Source organism: Molothrus aeneus, chromosome 20 (genome assembly GCF_037042795.1).
Source record: "Molothrus aeneus isolate 106 chromosome 20, BPBGC_Maene_1.0, whole genome shotgun sequence".
NCBI classification, from domain to species: Eukaryota; Metazoa; Chordata; class Aves; order Passeriformes; family Icteridae; genus Molothrus; species Molothrus aeneus.
Window position 1 is genome coordinate 6,938,090 of NC_089665.1, and position 24,580 is coordinate 6,962,669.

General features: G+C 63.7%; 4 protein-coding genes across 4 annotated transcripts; all 4 read right to left on the reverse strand.

Moving 5' to 3' along the window:
• Positions 1 to 145: 145 nt before the first annotated feature.
• On the reverse strand, positions 146 to 4,557 carry PIGS (phosphatidylinositol glycan anchor biosynthesis class S). Its single transcript, XM_066563391.1, has 12 exons — positions 4,468 to 4,557; positions 4,228 to 4,367; positions 4,043 to 4,154; positions 3,502 to 3,591; positions 3,274 to 3,365; positions 2,561 to 2,759; positions 2,075 to 2,217; positions 1,868 to 1,982; positions 1,561 to 1,706; positions 1,350 to 1,450; positions 807 to 1,017; positions 146 to 723 (listed from the first exon to the last, which is right to left on the reverse strand). Exons 1-12 carry the CDS (start codon positions 4,508 to 4,510, stop codon positions 448 to 450), a joined length of 1,668 nt encoding a protein of 555 aa, XP_066419488.1. The 5' UTR covers positions 4,511 to 4,557; the 3' UTR covers positions 146 to 447.
• A 425-nt stretch (positions 4,558 to 4,982) lies between these two features.
• On the reverse strand, positions 4,983 to 8,942 carry ALDOC (aldolase, fructose-bisphosphate C). Its single transcript, XM_066563579.1, has 9 exons — positions 8,833 to 8,942; positions 7,782 to 7,904; positions 7,484 to 7,695; positions 7,338 to 7,392; positions 7,088 to 7,248; positions 6,510 to 6,593; positions 6,252 to 6,426; positions 5,972 to 6,171; positions 4,983 to 5,473 (listed from the first exon to the last, which is right to left on the reverse strand). The coding sequence occupies exons 2-9, from the start codon at positions 7,891 to 7,893 to the stop codon at positions 5,378 to 5,380; spliced, it is 1,095 nt and encodes a 364-aa protein (XP_066419676.1). The 5' UTR covers positions 7,894 to 7,904; positions 8,833 to 8,942; the 3' UTR covers positions 4,983 to 5,377.
• Positions 8,943 to 10,904: 1,962 nt separating this feature from the next.
• On the reverse strand, positions 10,905 to 17,222 carry SPAG5 (sperm associated antigen 5). Its single transcript, XM_066563697.1, has 21 exons — positions 17,050 to 17,222; positions 16,777 to 16,969; positions 16,140 to 16,232; positions 15,896 to 16,030; positions 15,486 to 15,605; positions 15,155 to 15,247; positions 14,873 to 15,007; positions 14,654 to 14,747; positions 14,477 to 14,570; positions 14,304 to 14,385; positions 13,731 to 13,864; positions 13,273 to 13,438; positions 12,930 to 13,122; positions 12,746 to 12,817; positions 12,478 to 12,601; positions 12,095 to 12,206; positions 11,813 to 11,893; positions 11,630 to 11,728; positions 11,361 to 11,435; positions 11,094 to 11,174; positions 10,905 to 11,012 (listed from the first exon to the last, which is right to left on the reverse strand). Exons 1-21 carry the CDS (start codon positions 17,220 to 17,222, stop codon positions 10,905 to 10,907), a joined length of 2,457 nt encoding a protein of 818 aa, XP_066419794.1.
• A 3,187-nt stretch (positions 17,223 to 20,409) lies between these two features.
• Positions 20,410 to 24,073, reverse strand: RSKR (ribosomal protein S6 kinase related). The gene is made up of 12 exons (XM_066563574.1): positions 23,984 to 24,073; positions 23,692 to 23,895; positions 22,916 to 22,999; positions 22,771 to 22,839; positions 22,548 to 22,617; positions 21,765 to 21,872; positions 21,581 to 21,621; positions 21,457 to 21,484; positions 21,230 to 21,319; positions 21,069 to 21,157; positions 20,889 to 20,999; positions 20,410 to 20,798 (listed from the first exon to the last, which is right to left on the reverse strand). Exons 1-12 carry the CDS (start codon positions 24,038 to 24,040, stop codon positions 20,577 to 20,579), a joined length of 1,173 nt encoding a protein of 390 aa, XP_066419671.1. The 5' UTR covers positions 24,041 to 24,073; the 3' UTR covers positions 20,410 to 20,576.
• Between the last annotated feature and the right edge of the window lie 507 nt (positions 24,074 to 24,580).

Consider the following 24,580-nt stretch of genomic DNA (forward strand, 5'->3'; position numbering starts at 1 on the left):
CCCCAACCAAGTATTTTTGGCTAAATATCCATAAGACAGAAGCCAGACCCATAAAGCAATGGAATGGGGACAGGAAGCGGGACCAGGGGAAGGCAGGGCAATAGGTACCCCCCAGAAGGCTAAAGGAGGTTCACACAGCCCCACATCAGCGCCCCCCAAAGAACAGGGGGTTCTTTATTTACACAGCAGCTTCTTCTGAATACAGCACCAGGCTGGGGGTGCACAAAGGCAGCACCCTCCCTCCCCTCTCAGCCTCTGTGGGTGCTGCAGCACCTCTGTGGAGGGCTCAGCACCCAAATTGAGACCCCTTCCCACTTCCCAAAACAGCCTCTCTTGCCAATCCTGCATCCTGGCCCTGGCACACCCAAGCCAAGCAGCCAGGCCTGGACCTTGGGGTGCCTTTCTGGGCCATGAGTCTGGGACAGCCCCAAGGCAGGGCACCATCGCTCAGTCCATCTTGGTGGGCTCCTTCTTACGCAGCCTGGTCTCCCGGACAATCTTGGCCAGGGACAGGAGAATTGGGACAGCCATGGGCAGGAAGAGCGGGATGTAGATGGCAAATTTCTGGTCGTCAGGGAAGTAGAGGAGATGGAGGAGAGATGGGTCAAAGAAGGCCCTCTCTGAGCAGGTGACAGCCTCCTTGCTGGCCTGGAAAGCTGCGAGCAGGTGGCCCAGGGACAGCTCCGTCACAGCGCTCTGCACAGAGGCCACTGCCCGGTACACCTGTGTGGGAACAACACCAAGGGTCAGTCCCTGGCCAGGGAGGGCAACAGGGACACTCAGCCCCCTCTGCTCCCCAGCCCTACCTCAGAGGCAACATCATCCTTGATGACAATGTTGCCAATCTTGTCCAGGAGCTGGGCCAGCGAGGTCAGCGTGGTGGACACGGTGGCGATGTTCTCCACCGTGTGGGCCCACAGCAGGTGGTCCAGCTCCCAGTCAGTCAGCCCCTCATTCCCTGGGCTTTCCAGCAGGAACTCAGGGGGCACCTCTTCCCGAGACAGCCCAAAGAGTAACCTGGGAGTAGAAGGGATGGTCTCAGCCCACATCAGAAGGGCTTCATTCCCATGCTGAGCTCCCTGCTCTTCTTCCCTGCTGTGTTTAGTCCCAATCCTGCCTCACTGTCTCCTGGATGTGTGGCATAAGCCAAGCCTCCTATCTGAGGAAATGGGAGATGTGCCAGCATCCCTGGCCATAGAGCACTAATGGCCAGTAGCCAGCACCTTGAAGGCCACAAAGAGCCACCCTCAGAGCCCACAGAGGGAGGAGTGAACAAGCTGTTTGGGTACAGCCTGTTCTGACCCCACTGATCTCCACAGAGGCCTGGGGAGGGAAGAGCACATCCTCACCGGAGCTGGGCCAGGAAAACCTCCATCACTCGTGCCATGTCCACATCCACATGCAGAGGGAGGGAGGTTTGAGGAGAAGCAGGGGCTTCCACATTGTAAACCTGTGGGAATGCATGTTAATGAGACATAGCCAGGGCCTCAGGGCCAGCAGCTGGGAACGGGGAGCTACCACCTTGTCCCAGCACTGCCAGCACCCCTGTGGTTCCCATACCATGATGCCACCCCAGCGAGGGCTGTGGAAGGCGTTGGTGCTCACTGGGGCTCCATCCTTGTCCTGGATGTACAGAGGGGAGTGGGAGCGCTCTGGCACATAGAGCAGGAAGTTCAGCACGGGGTAGAGTGAGGCAGCACTGGAGCCTGCAGTGGGACAGAGTCACAGAACTCTTGTGGCTGGCAGGGACAGCAAGAGCAGCCCACAGCCCAGCTCCTCCTTCACAGCTACTCAAGCAGCTCTCACATGGGCTGGGGGAAAAGGAGCCATGAGACAGATCCCAGTGAGCCACGAGCACAGTGCTCACCCAGCCGGGCCTCCACGGGGTTGATGACGTGTGGGAGGCTGTGAGCACTCAGGAGGAAGCTGGAGGACTCCTTGTCATAGCGTGGTGTCACTCCTAGGACAGCGTAGTACAGGATCTGCAGGCACACAAGGGACATGGTCCTGGCAGAGAAGTGCACCCCAGGGAGGTCAGGGCTGGGCTTTCCTCACCATCCCCCCCAGCCCTCACCTGTGAATCCACAGAAAAGTTGGCCACCAAGCTCAGTTTGTCCAGGACGGGCTTCACAAAGCGGTTCACAGCCCCCTCAATGTCCCAGTCCACAGAGTGGGACTTGGGGTCAGGGTTCAGCAGGCTGAAGGTGATCTCATATCCTGCAAGGACCCGCAGCCTGTGAGCCACCGAGGCTGTGACAGAGCTCCCATGAGCAGCAGGGCCTGTCCCCTCCTCCCTGGGCCACCCCAGTGTGGGGTGACACCAACAGAGCAATCACAGCTCAGCCCTGGCCCAGAACTGCTACAAGCAAAGGGGTCTGTTAGCCCAGAAGCCATCCAGGGATGCCACAAGTAGAGCAGGAATGGCATCTTCCCCAGGAGCAGAGGGTTTCCTGAGGCCTAGGAACACCTTCCCCAGGAGCAGAGGGTTTCCTGAGGCCTGAGAACACCTTCCCCAGGAGCAGAGGGTTTCCCAGCCCAGGGAGCAGGGATGGATCCATACCCAGGCTGGATTTCAGGTTGCGCCGTGCGTCGGGGCCCAGCTGCCCGTCGGGCACGCGGTCCGAGAGGGCGGCGGCGATGGAGGTGGCCGTGAAGGACATCAGCTGTGTCACCTCCCTCAGCCGGGCCTGCAGGGCAGCCAGGCCACCCCCAGCCCTCACCAGGGCGCTGCGGTGCTTCCCAACGTAGACACTGATGCCCTGGGGATGCGAGCAGAGCCCTGAGAGCAGCACGGTGCCACCTGTGACAGCCACCTGTGACATGTGCCACCTCCCAGGGGTGAAGTATGCAAAGGCTGGCACCACAAGGTGTCACAGATATCTTTTATGAAAAATCCTTTCCTTAGGATTTTTCCTCCTGAGAAGCCGAGAGGCCTCAGGAACAGAATGTAACCAATGGTTATCTGCTGCTGTGGAATGCAACAGGTGCATCTGTGATTGGTCCATGTTGGTTGTTTCTACTTAGTGGCCAATCACAGTCAGCTAGCTCGGACAGAGAGTCCAAGCCACGAGCCTTTGTTATCATTCTTTCTTATTCTATTCTTAGCTAGTCTTCTGAGGAAATCCTTTCTTCTATTCTTTTAGCATAGTTTTAATGTCATATATATCATAAAATAATAAATCAAGCCTTCTGAAACATGGAGTCAGATCCTCATCTGTTCCCTCAACCTGAGACCCCTGTGAACACAGTCACACACAGGGTGCTGCTCCCTACCTGAGGCAGGAGAGAGGAGGTTTCAGGGACCACGTACATGGTCAGAGAGCCCAAGGTGGTGTCCTGCAGCGGGTACAGAGCAGCGTCAGCCTCTGGGGAAGATGGAAGCACTGGCAGGGTTGGGAATTTCACTCCAATCCCTGTCTCGCTCTGACACAAAGCAAAGTGTTTTCTCTGCTGTGCCAGCCTCAGGAAAAGGAGCTCCCCAGCAATTCACTGCTCCAGTACCTCGTGCAGTCGCTGCAGCCAGTGCTGCCTCCTCCTGAGCTGTGGTGCTGCGATAGCGCATCTCATAGCGGGACGTGACGCTGGTTCTCACTGTGGGGCAGAAAACCTGAGTGAACCTGCTGTGATCCCAGGCCCCCCACAGGAGCCTGGTGCTCATAGGGACAAAGGACAACCCCAGGGGGACACACAGCACGAGGTCCTTTGCGTGCCAGTGGGACGAGCCATTATGGGATGTAGCACTACACTGCTCGTGAGACAGCCCCACACCAGCCAGACACATCCCACCCTCCGAGGGCTCCATCAGCCCCATCCCCAGGATGGGGGCTGGTTCCTTCCCTGCAGCATCCTGGGACCTCATTGTCCCACCCCTGCTCCCTGCACTGCCGGCTCAGGGCAGGGTGATGCTGGTGAATGGGGCTCGGGGTCCCGGGAGCTCCGGGCTGCCGGGGAGTGAAGCCACGGGCAGGCTAGGTCCCCCACGAAAGGACGAGACCACCCGTGAGGAGCAGACGGAACAGGGACAGACAAGGGAGTCTCTCACGGTTCACGGAAATCTCCATCTCCTGCACGTCCCTGAAGGGCAGCGGCCTCGGCAGGTCCCCGGGCACCGATCCCGGGGCGAAGACCACGGCCATGGGCACCACCAGCTGAACCTGCACAGGGCCAGCGTCAGCCCGGGCTCCCGAGCCTCTAGAGCCGCCGCCCCCAGGCCCGCCCGGCGCTCACCGGCTGCTGGCTGAGCCCATCGATGTCCGCGTAGGGCAGGGCAGCCCGGTAGGTTTCGGTCGTTTTCCACCACAGCGGCAGTCCCAGCACCACGGCGATGGTCGCGAAGGACAAGGCGGCGCGACGGCCCCGCGCCCGCTCTGCAGGGACAGCGCTCAGCACCAGCCCGGCTCCTCGGGGAGCGGGGTCGGGGAGCCGGGAGACAGCGAACAAGCATCGAGCATCCACGGCCGCCAGTACCTGCCTCATCCGCCGCCATCGCCGCCGCCGCCACAGCCACCATCTTCACTTCCTGGCCCAGCCGGGGGCCTGGCCTGTGCCAGCCCAGCCAATCAGAGCTCAGAATACCTAAAGCTCCCAATGGGCGCGGCGTGCGCCGCGCGGCGGCACAGACGGGCGGGGAGCGGAACCAATCAGAGCACGTATCGGCCGTGAGACGGTGAGCTTTGCCCTCTACGAGTGCCGCGGAGGGACATGTGGCGTGGCCTCCGCTGGGCACCGGAGCAGCGCCGAGTACCGGGACCGGGCGGGGGACACGGAGAGAGGGGACAGGAGCTCCTCACCCGACCCATCGCCTTTAGGCGGAGCCCACCCACCCCGCGCCAAGCTCACGGAGCCTCACGACGTGTGTGAACGGGCTGAGACCCAGCACAGCTCATTGCGTAAGTGAGAACAACACTCTGCCGGTGATGCCCGGAGCGGGAGGGACAAGAGCTCCCGGGTGCCCCGGCGGCGAGGAAGGAGGCGGCACAGCGCTGTCTCTACCATTTATTCGTTGTTAGGCTATTTGGTACACGGGGTGCACACGGCGAACACAACACAGGCGCCCCAAGGGCGGCAGCGACCAGGACTGCAAAGCTACGGCAGGGCAGGGGCACCCCCAGGCCTCCCCTCCTGCCCCCCACGCGGCCTGCCCTCCTCCACTCACGGCCCGGCCGGAGCCCCCGGCCAAAGGGGCACCCGGGTGGCTCCCCCCAGAGCCCGGCTGAGCCGGACCCCCCATTCCATCTGCGGACATCCCGCGGGGCGCTCTCCCCTTCCCCTCCCCGCGTGGCGGCTCCCCTGGGTGGCTGGGGTGGAAGCGGGGTGTGAGCGGTGGCGGGGAGGGGCCGGGGCGGGGGCCGGGGCCGGTGGGGTGCCCGGCCGGGACTCAGTAGGCGTGGTTGGCCACGTAGAGGGACTGCCCGGCGGCCCCCGAGTTGTCCCCGCTGCCCTCGTACTTGCCCAGCGCTGCCAGCCCGTTCACCTGCAGAGGAAGGAAAGGTCAGTGGTCACGCTTGGGGTGTCACTCGAGGTCCCCAAGTCACTGGGGACACAGCCTTCAGGGTCCCCTAGCTCATGGGGACACCTGGGGAGCAAAGCCCAGGATGTGGCCATAGGCACCCATCATTCCCCTATGGGAACACAGCTCTCACTGTTCCCCATAGAGACAGAACTGTGTCCCTTCCATGGGGACCATGGTTCAGGGTCCCCCAGCTCATGGGGACACCTGGGGAGCAGAGCCTGGGGATGTGGCCCATGGCACCCCTCATTCCCCTCTGGGAACACAGCTCTCAGTGTCCCCCCACAGAGACAGAACCGCGTCCGTTCCGTGGGGTTCTTGGCATCCTACGGGGCACAGCCCTTGGTGTTTCCTCTCAGCCTGTGTGACATAATCCTCAGCCACCCCTCCTCCCATGGGCACACAGTGTCCCCACCTCCCCAGCCCTTGGCACTGCCCTCCCAAGAGGGCCACCCCCATCACCTCTGCACGCTTGACAAACTCCTCGGTGGCAGCTTCAGCGTTGTCCTTCTGCCCACGCCAGGCGCTGAGCGCCGACGCCTGCAGCGCCCGCCCGTAGGAGAAGGTGAGGGCCCATGGCCGCACCAGCGGGCACGTGTTGATGGCATTGAGGTTGATGGAAGCCTCCTCCTCACTCTGACCCCCAGACAGGAAGGTGACACCTGTAGAGAGCAGGGTTAAGGCACGGGAGGGGACACAGGGGATCGCTCTCCTGGTCTCTGCCACATGCCAGGGCTGGTACCTGGCACAGCTGGGGGCACGGTGCGGCGCAGGGCAGTGACAGTGGCCATGGCGATCTCCTCGGGGCTGTACTTGGTGGGGCAGGAGTGCCCAGGGGTCACCATGTTGGGCTTCAGCAGGGTCCCCTCCAGGTAGATGTGGTGGTCACTCAGTGCCTTGTAGACAGCTGCCAGCACCTGGGGAGGACAGGCAGCGTGCAGTCTCCCTGGCATGGCACGGCACAGCACAGTGCCCGCCCTGCTGCCACCCCACCACTCACCTTCTCCGTCACGTACTGGCACCGCTTGAGATCGTGGTCACCATCAGGCAGGATCTCCGGCTCCACGATGGGCACGATGCCGTTCTGCAAACAGCACAACAGCAGATGCCATCACAGTGATGTCCCTGGGCACCCTTCAGCCCCATGGCTACGTGGGACAATGCTCAGACCTGCAGAGCAATTCTCAGCCTCGAGGCTCAAGGCCCCCCCTTGGCGGTGATGCCCAGCCCCATGGAGGGATAGCCAAGCTGGGAGGGTCAGTTCTGGGCCCTATGGGGTAATGTCCAGGTTTGTGAGGTGCACGTAGCAACACCTGGCCCCATGGATTGACACCTGACCCTCTGGGTGATGCCCATGCCACGGGGCAATGCCCCATGTCCACCCACGTGAGGTGTTACCCAACAGGGGTTATGTGCAGCCACTGGGGATGATCCCCAGGGATCATCAGCACTGCACAGGCGCATTGCTGAGCCTCACAGATGTGTGCCCACCCCCGTGGGGCAATACCTGCCCACACAAGTCAATACCATCCTGCCCATCACTGCCCACCCTGTGGGGGGATGGCAGCAGGCACGTACCTGCTGGCAGATGCTGGCATAGCGGGCCAGGACGTTGGCGTTCTCCATGATGGCAAGAGCAGAGGGAGTGTGCTCGCTGATCTTCAGCACGCAGCGCCACTTGGCAAAGTCTGCCCCGTCCTTCTTGTACTGGGCACAGCGCTCCCACAGCCCATCCAGACCTGGGGGGGCAGCACGTCAGCCCCACAGCCACAAACCCTCCAGCCCCAAACCCCCTGGCTCCACACCCCACAGCCCCTGCAACACTTACCCTGCGTGGTGGTCTCGCCGTCGGTCCCAGCCAGAGGCACAACACCCTTGTCCACCTGTGGAATGAGAGGAAGGTAGTGCTGAGCCTCACCAGCACCCCACAAACAGCCTCAGCACCCCACAAACCCACCAGGACACCCCCCACACCTTGATGCCCACAACGATGCCCTTGTCCTTGATCATCTGGACGAAGGGAGTGCCATCATCAGCCTTCTGGTACATGGTCTCGTGGAAGAAGATGACGCCCCCGATGCATTTCTTCACCCGGCTGTCGGCGCTGAAGAGGATCTGGCGGTACAGCCGGCGGTTCTCCTCCGTGTTTTCCACCCCAATCTGGTTGAGGCGCTTGGCCATGCTCCCTGCAGGCACCCAGCACCCTCGTCAGCCTCCATCCGGCAAGAGGAAAAGGGGTGGCGGGACAGATTTCCCCCCCCCCCAAACTGACCTACGGACTCATCGGCTGCCAGGATGCCCTTCCCCGGGGCCACGATACGCTGCGCGATGTCCGACAGCTCCTTCTTCTGCTCGGCCGTCAGCGCGGGGTGTTGGTGCGTCATGGTGGCGGTGGCTGCGAGCGGACGGGGACTGAGTCACGCACCAGCGCGGCGACACCCCGAAACCACACACAGCCCCTTCCCCGGGGAGCCGGGACCCGCACGGGGCTGCCAGCCCGACCCCACCGGCCAGGGCACGTTGTATAAGCCTCGTGGCAGGGATCGTGGAGGATGCCGGGCAGCTCCCAGCCATTTTGCTGCCTGCCAGCCCGCCCCCAGCCCAGCCATCTTGAGGGAGCGCAGCTCCGCGGGGACCCACGCAGGACACGAGGGGACCGGGATGGGGGTACCCTGGGGATGGGAATACCCCGCGAGGAACGGAAACAGCCGGGGATGGGGGTGCCGGGGGGGCGGAAATACTCCGGGAAAAGAGGAAAGAGAAACCCCAGGGAGGCTCTACCTGAATCTGGAGTTACCCGGACTTTGGGGTACTCCGGAGACGGAGATACTCACTCCATCGTCGGGAATAACCCGCGGGGAGGTTACGCGGGCGATGACGATAACACGGGGATAGGGATACCGGGGGGACGGAAATAGCCCGGGAATGGGGGACGGAGCCGCCCCAGGGCGGCACAGCCCGGGGATGGAGGTACCCAAAGTTTGGGGTACTCCAAGGATGGGGATTCCCCAGGGTTGGCGCCGTCGCGGGGCCGGTGATGCCCCCAGGAGCCGGGGCGCCCATCTCCCGGCCGGCACCGTAGGAACTCGAGCTCCGCCAGCGCAGGACGAGTATCCTGGGTCTCCCCAAACCCTAAATACCCCCATGCCCGGGGGTCTCTCTGCCCTGGAGCCCCCCAGCGCGGACCGACCCCCGGGATGCCGCACGGAAACACCCGGGAGGCTCGGCGGGGCTGCCGCCTCCCGCCGGCGGGATCCCCCGGCTGTTCCCGCAGCATCTCCTCCCGGCCCCTCGGCTCTCCCCGACCCGCGGCTCCCCCGTACCGTGTCGAGCGGCGGCGACGAGTACGGACTGCGGGCTGCGCGCTCTGGCCCCGCGGTAAATGTGGCTGCGGTGCCGCAGAGCTACGTGACCGGCGGGGCGGCACCGGGCAGGACCGGCCCCATGCCCCGCCCCGGCCCGCCCCCGCCACCGCCCGCTCCCCCCGCCGGCTACGGCCCCCCCCCTCACCGGGGTCGTGCCCCCCCGCCGGCGACAACCCCCACGCTCCTGGTGACAATCCCAGGCTGGGGACCCCACTGTGTCACCCCCTTGCAACGCCTTGCCTGGTGATGGGGACCCGTCTGTGCCCCCCCTGCCACCGCACAGGGACACAGCTGAGTCACCCCTTGTCATGGGAAGGCCCCCTCATGCCACGCAGGCACTCCACTGTGCCATCTCCAGCTGCCAGAGACCCCTCTGTCCCACCACCCCTGCTTGGTTATGGGCAGGGACCTCTGCCACCCCCCTGCTGCTGATGGGGACCCTGCAGTGCCCCCCTATTGCTACTGCCAACTAAGGACAGCGACCCCTCCATGCCACCCCCAGGCTGTGCCCCCTATTTCCACTATTATCTAAAAACAGACTTTCCCTTCATCACCCCTGGGCCCGGGACCCCCTTGTGCCACCCCCTGGCTGGGGTCACTGTTACTGTGCAGGATACCCCATCTAGGCCACCTCTGTGCCCAGGAATCAGCAGCACTGAGCCTCAGACCCTCCAGGACAGGGTGGGGACACTCACAGGAGACCAACCCCCCTAAAAAACCACCCGCAGCCGGCACAGGGACAATACCAGTGTCCCCACTCGGCCCACAGGGACAGCTGCCAGGGCCCCGCTGTGCTGAATCCCGCCGTAAAAGGAGGCTCAGCCACCCTGCGTGGCCCTAATCCAGGGAAGGGAGCACATCTCCCTGCATCCCACACCCAGGGCCCCCCATTGCCCCCCATTACAGCACCTCGGGAGGCTGTACCCGACCCCGCGGGGTCACAGGGCAGGGAGGAAGGCAGGGCAAGGGAGCAGAGGTCACTGCTTCCCCACGAGCCACCCACGCACCCAGGACATGCAGGCACAGCCCCAAACATTTCCCGGTAGATAAATCGGTGCCAGCGCCCCACGTGTCACGGCACCCGCCCCACACGGAGCGGCAGGGCTGTGGCAGAGGGCAGAGGAAGGTGATTTCCATCCCCCTTGGGCAGGAGAAAGAGGCCATTAAAAACCAGAGCACTTGTTGGAGTGCTGCTATTTTGGGCCATCGCAGGGGAGGGAGGGTGCTGCGTGGTCCCCGTGGTGGTGGGGAGCATCCTTGGGGTCAGGAACACCGGGAGAGGTATCCCGCAGGATCTGCCTCCGCAGGGAAGAAGGGAGGTGAGTTTGGAGCTGTGCTGGGAGCTGGGGAGCCCCTGAGGGAGCCCCCCCTTCCATGCAGCAGCAGCCACCAAGGGGGGTTGGGAGCAGGAGCTGGCAGAGCTCCCAGCACTAGCTGAGCCATGGGATGCTGCGTGCTGGAGCCAGGCTGGGAGGGGGAAACATCCTCGTGCAACAGGCGTGTGCCCACAGCCCCGTGATGAGGGTGCAGGATCCAACCTCTGGAACCATCCTTGTGATAACGAGAGGAATCCAACCTCTGGAACAAGTCCCATGCAACAGGCTCGTGCCCGCAGCCCCAGGATGGGGTGCAGGGTCCAGACAAGCCCCTGCAGAGCAGGGCAGGGAGGGAATCTAGGGCAGGAGGAGGAGCAGGGAGCAGGGGAGGGAAGCTGGCTCAGCCCGGGCACTCTGGCTGCTGCCGGGGCCGCAGGGTGGGAGCCTGGGGAACGCGGTCCCTTATTGAGAGCAAACACTGGCAGAGAGGGAGGGACGTGTCCCCCGCCAAGAAGGAGAGGCCCTGGGGTGGCAGGGAGCTGTGCCCACAGCCCCGTGACAGAACAGGAGCAACCGGCACAGGCTGGACAAGTTGTCCCCACCCACAGCACCAGGAGCTTCCTGAATGCACACAGCAGGCACGGTAAAAGCCAACACAACTTTATTCAATAAATAATTACAACATTAACAACAGGAAAGGTTTCAGGCTACAGGCTATATTGGTTCAGCAGCTTCCTTGCTGGCTGGCTTCAGGCCCAGGTAGCGCAGCAGGCTCTGAAGCTCCTGGCAACCCAGAGCCACGTCAGGGAGAGCCGACAGGACCTGGGGACAGCAGCAGCAATAGTGTTTGGGTTGGTGTTGTTGCAGTCACAGCAAGGGTGAGAAATAAACTGTAAATCTCACCTCTTTTATCTTCTCCTGCCTCTCCTCATGGGTTCTCAGCACTTTCTGGGTATGATGGAACTTCATCTCCAGCCCTCGGACCTGTGGTGGTGGGAGATCCCCATCAGGACTCTGCACCAAACTTGGGCAGCCAGCCCAAAAGGGAGAGGGGACCCCTGCCCAGGTCAGGAGGGTTGGAACTAGGTGACCTTTATGGTCCCTTCCAACCCAAACCATTCTGATCCTAGAATGAATGGAGCCAGGACAGCCCCTTGAGGCTCCCCATACCTGCTCCAGGTACTTGTCAGTGAGCCGTATGTTCTCATCCTCCTTTTCCACGAGCAGCAGTCGCAGTTTATCCACCTGCAAAAGGAGCAAGCCCTGCTGAAGATCCCTGTGGGGGAAAGCTCTGAAGTGGGGGACAGGGTAGGAGGAGCAAGGTTTGCAGAGGTCTCCTTGTCCACGGTGGGGTGACATGAGGAGCCGTCAGCCCTGCAGCTCCCCAGCCTCACCTCCCGCCGCAGCATGACCCGCTCCTGGACATAGGCAGTGTCCACCTGGTGCTCCTTGCCCCTCATCTCCTCCCACAGCACCTTGGCCTCTGTTTCTGCACGCTGGAGCAAGCGCTTCAGCTCGGAGACTTCTGCCTTCAGCCTCTACAGGGGAAAAAGAGATGCTGGGAGGGGTCCTGTGCCCAGCATCCCCCCAGGGTACTGCCCACCCATGCCCCCATCACACACCATGACTTCCCCACTCTTGTCGATGAGTTGCAACATCTTCTCTTCCTGCTGTTTCACCACATCTTGCAGCTCCTTCTCATTCTGACAGGGAGGAAGAAGCAGGGTCAGGCAGTGTCCAGCCCTGGCCACCCCCAGCACCCAGAGTGGGTTTTCTCATGTTTGAGGAGGTCAGACAAGCCAGGAGCACCCATGGGGCATCACCAGATTTCTCCATGTCCTAGATCAGCGCCCGTCCCAGTTCGGCTCTGCCCTGGGGTGAGCACTGGCCCACTTCTGGCTTACCTCAAGCTTGGTCCTCAGTGCCTTGTTCAGCTTGGCAATGGTGGCAGCCTGGGCATCCACCTTCTCCTGGCTCTCAGCTGTCACTGTCTCCAGGCGGAGATGCAGGTCAGAGCTGGGAGAGGACAGTGGTGGTGAGAGGGTGGGGACCGCAGCCAAGCACAGCACCAGGTACCAAACCCCTCCTGGGCATGCCCCTGGGCCCATGGTGAGAGAAGACACCTGGTCCAGCCCAGCCAGCTGGAAAAAGCCCATCAAGCCATGACAGAGGTCTAGTCCAGGGCTAGGGCAAGAGGCAGACCCAGGCATGCTGCCTGCAGGAAAGGCCATGCCCAGGACAGCGATGCCCCTGCTCAACCCTTGACACGAGCCCATGCTAAACTCACATCTCTGTCTGCAGTGCCCTGAACTCGCTCTGCTCCAGTTCCTGGATGCGGGAGCTCAGCATGGCAAGGTTGGAGACCACAGCTCTCAGCTCCTTCACGCTCTCCAGCAGAGTGTCCTCAGGATCTGCAGGCAGGAAAGAGCCTCATGAGCAACACAGAGGGAACATCAGCCCCAGGGCACACAAAGGAAGGCGTGCCTGCTCGTCCCTCTGCACAGCAGCCCTGCAGCTTCAGAGCAGGGTCCCAGACAGGGTGACAGCCCCAATACCTATTGCCTTTGACACAGGTGCAACTTTGTCCTTGGCAACTGTACTCCCACTTCTGCTGGTTTCATTGGCATCTGTGAGAGGAGAGAACAGCGGCTGTGCCCAGCCCTACGCATCCCCCAGCACGGGAGGGAGCAATCCCCATCCTGGGACTCCCCAAAACCCAGAGAAGGGGTGCCAGCTCACCTTTCCCTGCCACAGCTTTCAGGACGCTGCCCACGAAGGAGCTGCCGGCGCGGTGTGGGGTGTGGCACGCCGGGGTGTGGAAGGCCGGGGTGCGGAAGGCTGGGGTCCAGGCACGGCGTGGGGTCTGCCAGCCTGGGGTCCGGGGACCTGGGGTCCAGGCTTTGCTTCTCGATGGAGCATCATCATCATCATCCTTCAGAGGGAAAGGAGAGTACAGCACCAGAGTGCAGCTTGTGACTATCCCAGCAAGCACATGGTCTCGAAGCCATGCCATGGAGAGCCACGAATGTGTGACCTCCCCTGGGCCATCCTGTCATGCTTGTCCCCAGCACAGGGCTCCTACCTGCTCTTCCAGAGCAGCCTTGAGGCAGTCAGCGAGCTCCTGCAACCTCATCTTGCTTTCCATAATGTCCGTGGAGCACCAAGAAACTTTGTTCCTCTTTGTCTGCAAGCTGAGGAGCTCGGCCTTGGTGCTGTCCAGCTCCTTGCTGAGGGCAGCCTGCTCTTCCCTGTGGGATGGCACCAGCCTCAGCAGGAGCAGCATTTCCCTTCCTCGATGTGGGATGGGGACATGCCTGCCTCTCACCATGAACCAGCAATGGTGCAAATCCCACAGACTTAGGCAGTTTCCCTCAAGATGGGATCTGCTGACCTTCCCCACAGCCTCTCCACCCACCTGGACCACCACACTTAACTGGAGCAGCAGTGACCATGGTCAAAATGTCCCCTCTGACACCCCAGGAAGGGCTTGATTTCCCAGAAATAGAGGGGTTTGAGTGGAGCTGGTGAGTGGGGCAGTACCGCAGGCGTTGGTGGGACTCCATCAGCTCCTTGTGCTGCAGGACGCGCTCCTGCAGCGTCGCCAGTGTGGAGTTCAGCCTGGCCTCCACCTCCAGCAGCTGCGTGCGGCACATTTGGTTCTCCTGATCCAGGAACTGTAAGAGGGTGGGGGGGACACAGCCGTGAGCAGCCAAGCAGAGACCAGAGGGGGCTCATTGAGACCCCCAGCACAGACCCTCCCATGCCTCAGGGTGCTGTTTCTAATCAGGGGCAGCTTTATCCCAGCAGCCTAAACCCTACAAACCAGTTTACTGGGGACATAGGAAAGACTGAGGGACAGCTCCATGCCTGCAGGGGAAATTTATCTCCAAGAAAATTATCTCCAATAGCTGCCCAGCCCCCTCCCTGGGAATCCCTGCCGGGCAGGATGAAAAGCTGCGCTACGTGCGGGATGTCAACCGCCCTGACGAGCTCATCCCCCTCCGTAGGAGGGCTAATCCTGCTCCTGGCCATCTGCCAGCCTTCCTGGAGAGGAGAGGCCGTGATGGGGGCCAGCAGCGCGTGATGGCGCGGGCAAGGTCAGGCAGCTCCTACCTCCCGGCACTCGGTGGCCTCCCCCAGCTCCTGGCACAGCTCCTGGCACTCCTGCTTCAGGGAGTTCCTCTCCTGAGCCAGCCTGAGGGGATAGGATGGGATGGGATCAGGGAGTGCTGTGTTTTGGGGGCCAGAGGTGGGATGGGGCTCAAGACATCAGGGCTCAAACCCACTGGGCCATCTCCTCCCACTGCTTCTCGTTCTCCTGCTGCAGCGCATCCCGCTCCTGCTCCATGCTGGCCAGATTTATCATCACAGAGCTCAGGTCTGCAAGGGACAGAGCTGTCAGCCAGGAGGGACAGGGGCAGTGAGGATGGGACAGCTCCAGCCCCAACGTCTCCCACCCCTACCTTTGCCCAGGCGTGAGTTGGCCACTGTCAGCTGCTCCAGCTGAGCCTCTGTGTCCTGCAGGGTCACCAAGGTCTTCTCCAGCTGGCAGGATGCCTGTGGAGACACAGTGCTCACTCTGGGGTGCTCCCCTCCCCATGGGGTGTTCTCACTCCAAGGGGTGCCCCAAATCACCCCGTGCCTCAGACACCTCACAGCACTGAGAGGAGGCACCCCTGTACCTCCTCCTTGGCTTGAAGAGCTTCCTCTGCTTGTTCCCGTGTGGCAGCCAGCTCCTCCAGGCAGCTCTGCAGCTTGCCAGGCACACGCTCCAACAGGGCATGGGACTGGGACACCAGGGCCCTCATCTGCTCCCGCTGGGAAGGGAGACAGCACCAGGCAGAGCTCAGTGTGGCACTGCTGTGGCACTGTCCTGCTGTGTGACCAGGGACAGGTCATGGCACCCAGGGCACAGAGCACTGGCAGGGCAGCGAGGGGCTGAGCCCCCACTGGACACCCCTCACCTCCTCATCCAGGGCTCTCCTTTCCTTCTCCAGATTTTCAAAGGTGACATCTAAGAATTCTCGGAAAGACTGCGCCTCGGCAGACAGGGATGCCTGTAGGGTAGGAGGAATGAGTCAGCACTACCGTGGTAGAAAAGCCACATTTAATGGCCATGAAGGAAGGCAAGTACCAGCCCTGAGGCCAAATCTGCAGCAGCTTCCCAGCAGCAGCACCAGAAAACCTCTGGTGCCCCCAAGCCCATCACAGAGCATCACCCAAGCTCAGGATGTGGCAATGCACTTCCAGCCCTGATCCAGCGTGGGGTCCTGGGGATGGCACCACACTCAGTACCTGCAGGTTGATGGCTTGGGCCAGCAGCATGCTCAGCTCTTGCTGGGAGGCCAGGCTCTGGTCACGGGCACTGATCTGGGCACTGGCATGGGCACAGAAAGCCTCCAGGAAGAGATATCCCTGCAGAGGAGAGGATGCTGCTCCAGCCATGCTGTCACACAAGGGCAAACTCCCAGGAGCCATCCCTGCACCAGCCTAGGACTCCTGCTCCCAGGGGGGCACAGCCCATGCCAAAAATACATCCAGAGGGCTCCATCACACAGCACTTCTTGCCTTCCACATTGGGATTTTCTTCCTCTGGGATGCCAGGGAGATTCTCATCCCCAGAAATGGGTAGAGATGCAGGATGCCTCACCAAAGGCATGAGGACAGCTAAGACTGCCTCCATCCCACAACAGCTGCCCCCTCACCTGATCCTTGGCTCGTAGGGCTTCATCCACTCGCTGCCTGATGGCATCCCGCTCTTCCAGGCAGCTCTGCACCTTACTAGGAGCACTCTCGAGCATAGCCTGGTACTGGGACACAACCGTCCTCTCCTGCTCCCGCTGTGGGAGGTGACAGCACCATGAGGCACCAGATACAGCTGCTGTGAGTGCCAACAGGTCTCCCAGAACCCAGGGGAAAGGGGAAGCAGAGGGATGTGTGGAAGCTCACCTCCTCCACCAGGGCTCCCTGCTCATCCTGCAAGCTCCGAAAAGCGGCATCCACGAGGCCCTGGAACAGGAGGCTCTGGCTGCTCCAGGTGCTCTGGAGAAGGGACAAGGACACTGGTCTTATGGCAGCTGGCACAGGCAGCGCCGGGGGGGATACGTGTGCCCTGCGTGGCTGAGATCTGGCACACTCATGGCCAGTGACAGCCACCAGACGCCCAGCTCCAGCTGCAGATCCCACTCCACTCCCCGCTGCCACTGCACAGCCTCTGCTTTCCTCCACAGCTCGAGGCAGGGCTGCCAGTAGATCTCCTCCTCCCAAGGGCTTCCACCAGAGCAGAGGGCACTTCACACCAGTCCCTGCTCCACCCTGGCGCCAGCAAGAGCTGGCCAGCCATGACACCTCCCCTCCTCCTGCCACGTGCACCAGGGATGTTTCCCCCACGAGGGTTCAAGTCCAGCAGACTCAGCAGGTTGATCCGGGCGTGATAATGCAGCACCGGGCGCGTGATGCAGCAGCTGCGCTTTACTTCCACTCCACCAACCCAGACAGGGTCACTGCTTGCCAGTGGCTCAAGGATACTGTCACAGCACCAAGGCTGCAGGGGACAGGGTGGCATCACCTCAGAGAGGACTCTTACCCCTTCGGGGTGGGTGGTGTCCGTCTGTGTGAACGCGTCCCTCTGTCTAGCCGGCCCCATGCCAGGCCGTGGCCGCTGGCTCTCCTGCCAGTCACGCAGCTGCAGCGAGAGGGCCTCGATGATGATGAGGGTGCTCTCCAGCCTCCCCTCAAGCTCTGCCCGTGGCAGGGTCTTCAGCTGCTCCCGGGGACAGCTGGGGACAAAGAGAGGGGCTTAGGGCAAGGACAGCACCCACAGGTGCCACAGCCAGGGGGGGCATGTCCTCATACTTACTGCCAGAGCAGGGAGTCTGTTTCCGCAGCACTGTCCTTGGCACAGGGGAGGCTTCCCCTGGATGTGTTCATGCTCCTCTCCCACATGTCCCGAGGGGTCATGAAGGTGCCAGTGGCCATGGAGAGCACCGGGGTCATGCTGGTGCCCATAGCCACAGAGGGCACTGGGGTCATACTGGTTCCAATGGCTGTGGTGGGCACTGGCGTTGTGCTGGTGCCAGCAACCACAGTGGGCACAGGGGTCATGCTGGTGCCAGCGACCACAGTGGGCACAGGGGTCATGCTGGTGCCAGCCACCACAGTTGGCACAGGAGTCATGCTGGTCCCAGCCACCACAGTGGGCACAGGGGTCATGCTGGTGCTAGCGACCACAGTGGACACAGGGGTTAGGCTGGTGCCAGCGACTGCAGTGGGCACGGGGGTCGTGCCAATACCAGCAACCACAGTGGACACAGGGGTCGTGCTGGTGCCAGTGATCACAGTTGGCACGGGGGTTGTGCCAATGCCAGCAACCACAGTGGACACAGGAGTTATGCTGGTGCCAGTGACCATGGTGGGCACAGGGGTCGTGCTGGTGCCAGTGATCACAGTTGGCACGGGGGTTGTGCTGGTGCTGGCGACTGCGGTGGGCACAGGGGTGACACTGCTGCTGGCATCCTGCTGTAGCTTGCGGAGGGGCAGGCTGTGCCGCAGGGATTCCACCAGGAACGAGGTGTTGAGGGTCTTCTCCAGCCACACCAGTGGTAACATCCAGGACACAGCACCCAGGGTTGATTCAGGCGAGGTGACAGGGGTGACGGTGGCTTCTGACCCAGCAGGCTCCAACCCACTTGCCTCGATGGGAGAGAGGCCAGGTGGGCTCTCTTCTGGGGGGACAGGGGTGGGGAACTCAGCTCCCTCAGGGGTGCCTTGGCAATGCAGATGATCAGCACTCCCATTTGCAGTTGGGGCCTCAGAGGCCACAGAGCTGCAGGAAAAGTCTGGAGGTGCTGCTCGCCACCTGCGGAAGGGAGTCTTCTGCGGAGTGGAGCTGGTGCCAGGGGGCCCTGGGGTGCAGGAGGCTGTGCTGGCATTGCCAGGGGACCCAGAGCTGCATGGGGGTAGAGCAGAGCTGCCTGGAGAGTTTGGGTTGCAAGACACTGAGCTAATAACGTTGGGGAGCCCTGGGGTGGTGCTGCCAGGGGATTCCAGAGTGCAGGGCCCCAGGACAAGGCTGCACATGGTGCTGCCAGGGGACTCCAAGATGCTGGCCACTGGGATGGAGCTGCACGGGGAGACTGGCACAGTGTTGCCAGGGCACTCTGGGGTGCTGGATCCTAGGATGGAGCTGCACAGGGGAATTGGAATTGTGCTGCTGGAGCGCTCTGGGGTGCTGGGCACTGGGATGGAACTGCACAGGGAGACTGGCACAGTGCTGCTGGAGGGCTCTGGGGTGCCAGGCACCGGGATGGAGCTGCACTGGCAGACTGGAATGGTGCTGCTAGGGGGCTCTGAGATGCTGGACACTGGGATGGAGCTGCACAGGGAGACTGGCACGGTGCTGCTGGAGGACTCTGGGGTGCTGGGAACAGGGATGGAACTGCTCACAGAGGCTGGAATGGTGCTGCTGGAAGGCTCTGGGGTGCTGGGAACAGGGATGGAACTGCACACAGAGACTGGAATGGTGCTGCTGGAGGGCTCTGGGGTGCTGGGAACAGGGATGGAACTGCTCACAGAGGCTGGAATGGTGCTGCTGGAAGGCTCTGGGGTGCTGGGAACAGGGATGGAACTGCTCACAGAGACTGGAATGGTGCTGCTGGAGGGCTCTGGGGTGCTGGGAACAGGGATGGAACTGCATACAGAGACTGGAATGGTGCTGCTGGGGGGCTCTGGGTTGCTGGGAACAGGGATGGAGCTGCTCACAGAGGCTGGCACAGTGCTGCTGGGAGGCTCCGGGGTGCTGGGTCCCAGGACTGGACTGCACAGAGGGGCTGACATGACGTTGTCAGGGAGGTCTGGCGTGCTGGACACTGGGACAGGACAGCCAGGGGCCTCTGGGCTGGTGCTGCCGGAGTTCTCCAAAGCACCAGGAATAAGGGTGGCATTGCTGGGGGCCTCAGAGGCACCAGGCTTAAGGATGGGAGTCCCGAAGTCACAGGTGGAGGTCCTGGGGGACTCCAAAGTGGTGCTGCTGGGGGGCTCCAGGGTGCAAGGCACTGGGGTGGTGCTGCTGGGGGGGCCCATGGTGGCACTTCGTGGGGGTCCTGGGGTGCAAGGCACCGTGGTGATGCTGCTGCGGAGGCCCCGGGCACAGGACACCGGGGTGGCACAGTCCTATAGGACATTTTGTGGGGAAAAGGGGGTCAGGGCAGTCCTGCCCTTTCCCCCTGCACTCGCAGCCATTTGCCCCAGTCTTCCCATTTCCCCCATGCAGGAAATACACCTGTCCTCCCATTGCGCCAGCACCATCTGCCCGCCCAACACTCGCGGTTCCGGTACACCGCAGTTCCCGTTACCCGGCCCGTCCCGTTCGTTATCCCGCACACCGACCTTGAGCCGCAGCCGGCGGAGCAGGGGGGTCAGGCTGGTCCGGTCGGCGCCCGACTGCAGCTGCAGCTCCTGCAGCGGGGCGCGCCGGGGCCGCTTCTGCGCCTGGCGGGGAACCGGGGGGGTCACCGGCGGCAGCACCGGCAGCTCCCCCCCACCACACACACACACAGAAACCGGGAGCGCTGCACCGCACCGGACCCGCCGCCCCTCGGGGACCCTCCCCGGGCCACCGGAACATCCAAACCCAACCCCACCGCGGCCCGCACTCACGGCGGGGGTCTTGGCGCGCCGCATGGCCCGGCAATGCTCCCGGCCCCGCTCCTGGTCTCGACTACGGCTGCGGTAGCTCTCAACCTCGGCCCCGCCGGGATGGGGCTGGTCTCGGCCCTGGTTCCCGGTCCGGGCCCGCCGGGTTGAGGTTTTGGGGCTGGTCGCGGTCCTGGTTCTCGGTCTCGGCCCTGGTTCCCGGTCCCGGCCCGCGCGCCGCCCGTTTGAAAACCACGCGCGGCTCTGATTGGCTGGGCCGCGCGCGCGTCACCCCGCGGAGCGACCGTTGGGGCGGGGCCACAGCCGGTGATGGGCAGGTTTACGGGCGTGGCTTCACTCATTGGCCACGCCCCTGCCGCACCGCCCAGCGCCGGTAGGGACAGACGGATGGACAGGCGGACTCAGCTCCTCCCGCATCGCCTGGCCCGGGAAAACCACCCCACACTGCCCCCCAGACCTGCCCCAGCCCCGCCCCCAGGGAGGGGGGTCCAGCCCCGCGCCCCCGCCCCGGTGGTCCCGCTTTGCCCACCACGAGTCAGGGCAGCACCGCAGCAGTGCCCGCGGCTCTCGGGTTTATTGCTCCCGCGGGGAGAGGTACAGAGCTGAGGTACCCGGGGATGAGATCGGGGGGTACCCGGGTGACCCCTTGGGGGACCCGGCCCAGCAGGGTCCGACCCGCTGCTGGGGTGGGGGATGTCCCTGAGCGATGCCGAGGGTCCCAGCCGTGGTGGCTCAGCCAGGCCAGGGCCGGTCCGGGGGGGCGGTGAGGTCGTAATCAAAGTCGGCGAAAGTGGCGGGGTCGGGTGGGGGTTGCTCGGGGGGTCGCGGGGCCACTGCCACCACCACCGGGTCCTTCTGCAGCAGGTCAGCGTCGAAGGCCACCCCGCGGAAGAAGGGGTGGCCCTGAAAGTGGTGGAGGTAGCGCAGGCGGTACAGGGGGTTGTGGCACAGCAGCTGCGGGCAGAGAGAGGACAGTGAGAATGGAAATCTCCCCATCCAGCCCAGAGCCCAGTAGGGACCCCAAAATCCGGGCAGGAGGGTTACCTCGGCGAGCAGCCGGGCCAGCTCGGGACTGAACTCAGGTGGGCTCTCGTAGCTGCTCTGTTTGACACGTTCCAGCATGGCCACATGGTCCCCCGCTGGAGCCACAGGGAACTGGGGGAGCACAGAGTGAATTCAGGGTCTCCCTGAGGTGTCCCTGTCCACCCACCCTGTCGTCCTTACCTTCCCACTGGCCAGGGCAAAGAGCAGGACTCCCAAGGACCACCAGTCAGCTGCATGGCTGTAGGGCCCCCCGCTCAGCACCTCTGGGGCTGTGGGGAGAGTGGGTGAGCACCTGGGGGTCTGTGCCCCCCAGCACAGCCCCCCAGAACAGCCCCCCTTACCCATGTACTGCAGGGTGCCACAGATTGTGTGGGCTCGCTCACCCCACTGCAGGTACCGGGAGAGGCCGAAATCAGTGAGCTTGAGGTGCCCTGTGGGGCCAGACAGCATGTGGGAACCCGTAGGGAGGGTGTCCCCATTGACAGGATGTCCCCAAGGATGGCATGTCCCCATTGACAGGGTGACCCACGGATGGGGTGTCCCCAAGGCAGTGCCACCAGGTTCTTACCTCTCTCATCCAGGAGGATGTTCTCCATCTGAAATGAGACAGGCACTGAGGTGGCCTCTCCATGCTGGGGGTTCAGAGACCCCCCTCACCCCATCCTCCAGCCCCCAGCCCCACTACCACCCACCTTGACATCTCTGTGCATGATGCCCAGGTCATGGAGGTACACTGGGGACAAGACAGAGCCATCAGTGCTGTGTGTCCCCCCCCCAGCACAGCTCCCACTGCCACCCTGGGGGTGGCTGACCCTGCCTGCAGGTCTCTGCTGCTGGGGACCCTGGTGGCTGTCCCCAGCGTGGGGGGTCACTCACCCAGCACCAGCACCAGCTCGGCGGCAAACAGGCGGACGGTGGCCTCGGCCAGGCAGCCAGCTGTGCGCCACAGCGCGTGCAGGTCCCCGGTGCTGCAGTAGGTGCACACTGCGGGGACAGGTGACAGGCCTTACTGGCATGAGGGACACTGGGGTGGCACAGGGGTGCAGAGGGGTCAGACACTGGGGTGGCACGGGCACAAGGCTGCAGAGGGGTCACTGCAGCCGTGCACAGAGGTGGTGGAAGTGCTGGGGTTATAAAGGCAGCAAGGTGGCACAAGCACCTGGAGCACACCGGCAGCAAGGTGGCACAAGCAGCAGGGCAATATGGGCATCGGGTGACATACTGAGGTGACATAGGGATGAGTAAGGTGGCAGGGGAACGTACAAGTGACATCAGCACCAGAGCCCTGTGGGCACTGGGAACACACAAGCACCTGGGACCACATGAGGTACCAAAGTGACCAAGCAGTCCTTGGGGGTCACACAGGCACTGGGAGCACACAAACCGCAGGCACTGAGGTGACACAGCCATCAGGACCGGGCAGGCACCAGCACTGGGGTGCTCTGTTCACCCCCACACTGGTCCCTGCCCCGCCGTGGCTTGTCCCCATCCGTGTCCCCTCCCGCAGGCCGGCAGTGGGTGCGGGGTCGGAGCCGGCAGCCGGAGCGCCCGGCTGGCCCCGGGGCCGTGGCGGGGGGAGCGCGCAGTGCGGGGACACGTGTGCGGGCGGCAGGGACACGTGCGCGGGCAGGGGGGGCCCGCGGGCAGATGGTCACTCACTGATGAAGAGGTGGCGCTGGCCCTGCCAGCTGTCCCCCAGCCCGTGCACGAACGGGTGCCTGACCTGTCTCTGGGGACACAAAAGCGCAGAGAGTGAGCGGCCCCCGGGGCAGGAGACCCCGCTCCTGCCATCTTCCACCCGCAACTCCCACGGCCTCCTGGGGTCCCCAAGGCCACCCTGAACCCCTTCACGGGCAGGGGTCCCTCCTGGGCCCCTCCTCACCTGGATGCTGACTTCTTCTTTGCACTGTTTGAGGGTGTCACGGCGCAGCACCTCCACTTTGGGCACAACCTGGGGGGCGAGGCACTGTCAAGGGGGGGGACAAGGGCAGGTGGGAGCACCCAGGGGCCCCAGGGGCAGCACCCACCTTCACGGCGCAGACCTTCTCCCTCCCACAGTCCAGCACTTTGAGGATGGTCCCGAAGGAGCCTTTGGCCACGAATCCCAGGATCTGAGGGGAGGAACGGGCTGAGCACGCCATGGAGATGGATTTGGGGAGCTCAGGCTGGGGTCCTGCGTGGGGTAAGGTGAGAGGCACAGAGCACCCAGAGCTGACGCTGGGGACACATGGGGACTTGGAGGACCCGACAGAGACTGCAGCAGGATTCTATGGGGACCCAGTATGGGGCACAGGGACGCGGGGACCCCAAGGTGGCAGCGGTGGATTTTGACAGAGGACAGGATCCCTGCGGGTACACGCGGGACCTCGGTGGGATGCCACGCTCCGGTGGGGTGCGGAGGAACCCCGGTAGAACACACCGAGACCCGACACGGGCACCCGGCGGCGGCGGGGATGGAAGGGGAGCCGGCGGAACGGCCGGGGACGCCGGTAGGATGCGCAGGGACCCGGCAGAGCGTGCGAGGGGAGCTCGGTAAGGCAGCCGGCGATGCCGGGATGGCGGCACGGGATGCACGGACGGCACGGGAGGGTGCTCAGGGCGCTGGGGGACCCCGGTAGAGACGTGCAGGAAGCCCGGTAGGGACGAGCAGGGATACCGGTACAGGGTGCGAGGGGACCCGTTAGGGCGCCCGGGACTGCCGGGGCGGGATGCACGGGCAGGACGCGCCCGGGGGAGGACGATCGGGGATCCCGTTCGGATGCAGCGGGACCCCGTTCGGAGGGTGGGGGCTCCGGGACGGCACCTTGAGCTGCTGCTGGCGGGCGGAGGGGCGGACGGGGAACTCCGGCAGGAACAACGAGACGAGCTGCGGCAGCGGCCACCCGGGCAGCGGCGGCTCCTCGGCGGGGCCCCGCGGGGCCAAGGCGAGCCCCGGTACCGGCACCGGTACCGGCACCGACCCTGCTCGGCTCAACAGCGCCCGCACCCACGACCCCACGGCGCGGCCCTGCGGAACCGGGGACAGCGTCAGCGAGGGGACCCCGGGGCGGGAGATGCCCGGGGGGGATCCCCGGGGCTGATGCCGCCGCACGCACCTGGGGGGGCCGCACCGGAGCCGGGGTCGGGCCGGGGCCGCTGCTCGTCGCTCCCATCGCGGCGCCGCCCGACCGCGCCCCGGGCCCGGTCCCCGGTAATCGCCGCCTTACATAACCCCGCCGCCCCGCCCCGCCCCGCCCGCCGCGACCACCCCCCGCCCCGGGGCTCAGCGGCGGGGCTGCCCCTCGCACGGTGACACCCACCAGTGACCGATCCCCCCCATCTGGGACCCCCACTGCACACCTGGGGGTTGCTCACCCACCCGTGACTGATCCCACCCCAGGACCCCCGGGATTGATCCCAGCCCCACCCCAGGACCCCCGGGACTGATCCCAGCCCTCTCCGGCATCTCCTCCTTACAGACTCTGGGGCTCCCCCTTCAACCTTTCCTTCTCTCTTTGAGTGCTGCAGCCCTGAGGGGGTGCCTGCAGTCCCTGCTGAGCTCCGGCATGGCCCTGGGCTCACAGAAGGACTGCAGAGGGGTAAAGGCACAGGCTGACCCCCAAATGGGGTGCCCTGACCCCAAATAGGGTGCCCTGAGCAACTGCTGGGGAAGGGCAAGGGGTGAAGCCCCCAAGGATGGGGGCTGCCAGGCT

What these genes read in the sequence shown, in the direction of transcription:
- PIGS (XM_066563391.1), bottom strand. Translation starts at nt 4,510, where the DNA reads ATGGTGGCTGTGGCGGCGGCGGCGATGGCGGCGGATGAGGCAG. An exon ending in CCTCCTCTCTCCTGCCTCAG is followed by an intron (nt 2,760 to 3,273) that starts GTAGGGAGCAGC and finishes TCGCATCCCCAG; the next exon opens with GGCATCAGTGTCTACGTTGG. An exon ending in ACTTTTCTGTGGATTCACAG is followed by an intron (nt 1,983 to 2,074) that starts GTGAGGGCTGGG and finishes GTGTGCCTGCAG; the next exon opens with ATCCTGTACTACGCTGTCCT.
- ALDOC (XM_066563579.1), bottom strand. Translation starts at nt 7,893, where the DNA reads ATGACGCACCAACACCCCGCGCTGACGGCCGAGCAGAAGAAGGAGCTG. An exon ending in CGTGCCCCCAGCTGTGCCAG is followed by an intron (nt 6,172 to 6,251) that starts GTACCAGCCCTG and finishes TGCTCTCTACAG; the next exon opens with GTGTCACCTTCCTGTCTGGG. An exon ending in AGTTTGTCAAGCGTGCAGAG is followed by an intron (nt 5,474 to 5,971) that starts GTGATGGGGGTG and finishes CTTCCTCTGCAG; the next exon opens with GTGAACGGGCTGGCAGCGCT.
- SPAG5 (XM_066563697.1), bottom strand. Translation starts at nt 17,222, where the DNA reads ATGACCCCAGTGCCCTCTGTGGCTATGGGCACCAGCATGACCCCGGTG. An exon ending in ACACCACCCACCCCGAAGGG is followed by an intron (nt 16,233 to 16,776) that starts GTAAGAGTCCTC and finishes TCCCTTCTCCAG; the next exon opens with AGCACCTGGAGCAGCCAGAG. An exon ending in CAGTGGGAGGAGATGGCCCA is followed by an intron (nt 14,386 to 14,476) that starts GTGGGTTTGAGC and finishes CTATCCCCTCAG; the next exon opens with GCTGGCTCAGGAGAGGAACT.
- RSKR (XM_066563574.1), bottom strand. Translation starts at nt 24,040, where the DNA reads ATGGGAGCGACGAGCAGCGGCCCCGGCCCGACCCCGGCTCCGGTGCGG. An exon ending in CCCGCCAGCAGCAGCTCAAG is followed by an intron (nt 23,000 to 23,691) that starts GTGCCGTCCCGG and finishes TCCTCCCCTCAG; the next exon opens with ATCCTGGGATTCGTGGCCAA. An exon ending in AGAAGGTCTGCGCCGTGAAG is followed by an intron (nt 22,840 to 22,915) that starts GTGGGTGCTGCC and finishes CTCGCCCCCCAG; the next exon opens with GTTGTGCCCAAAGTGGAGGT.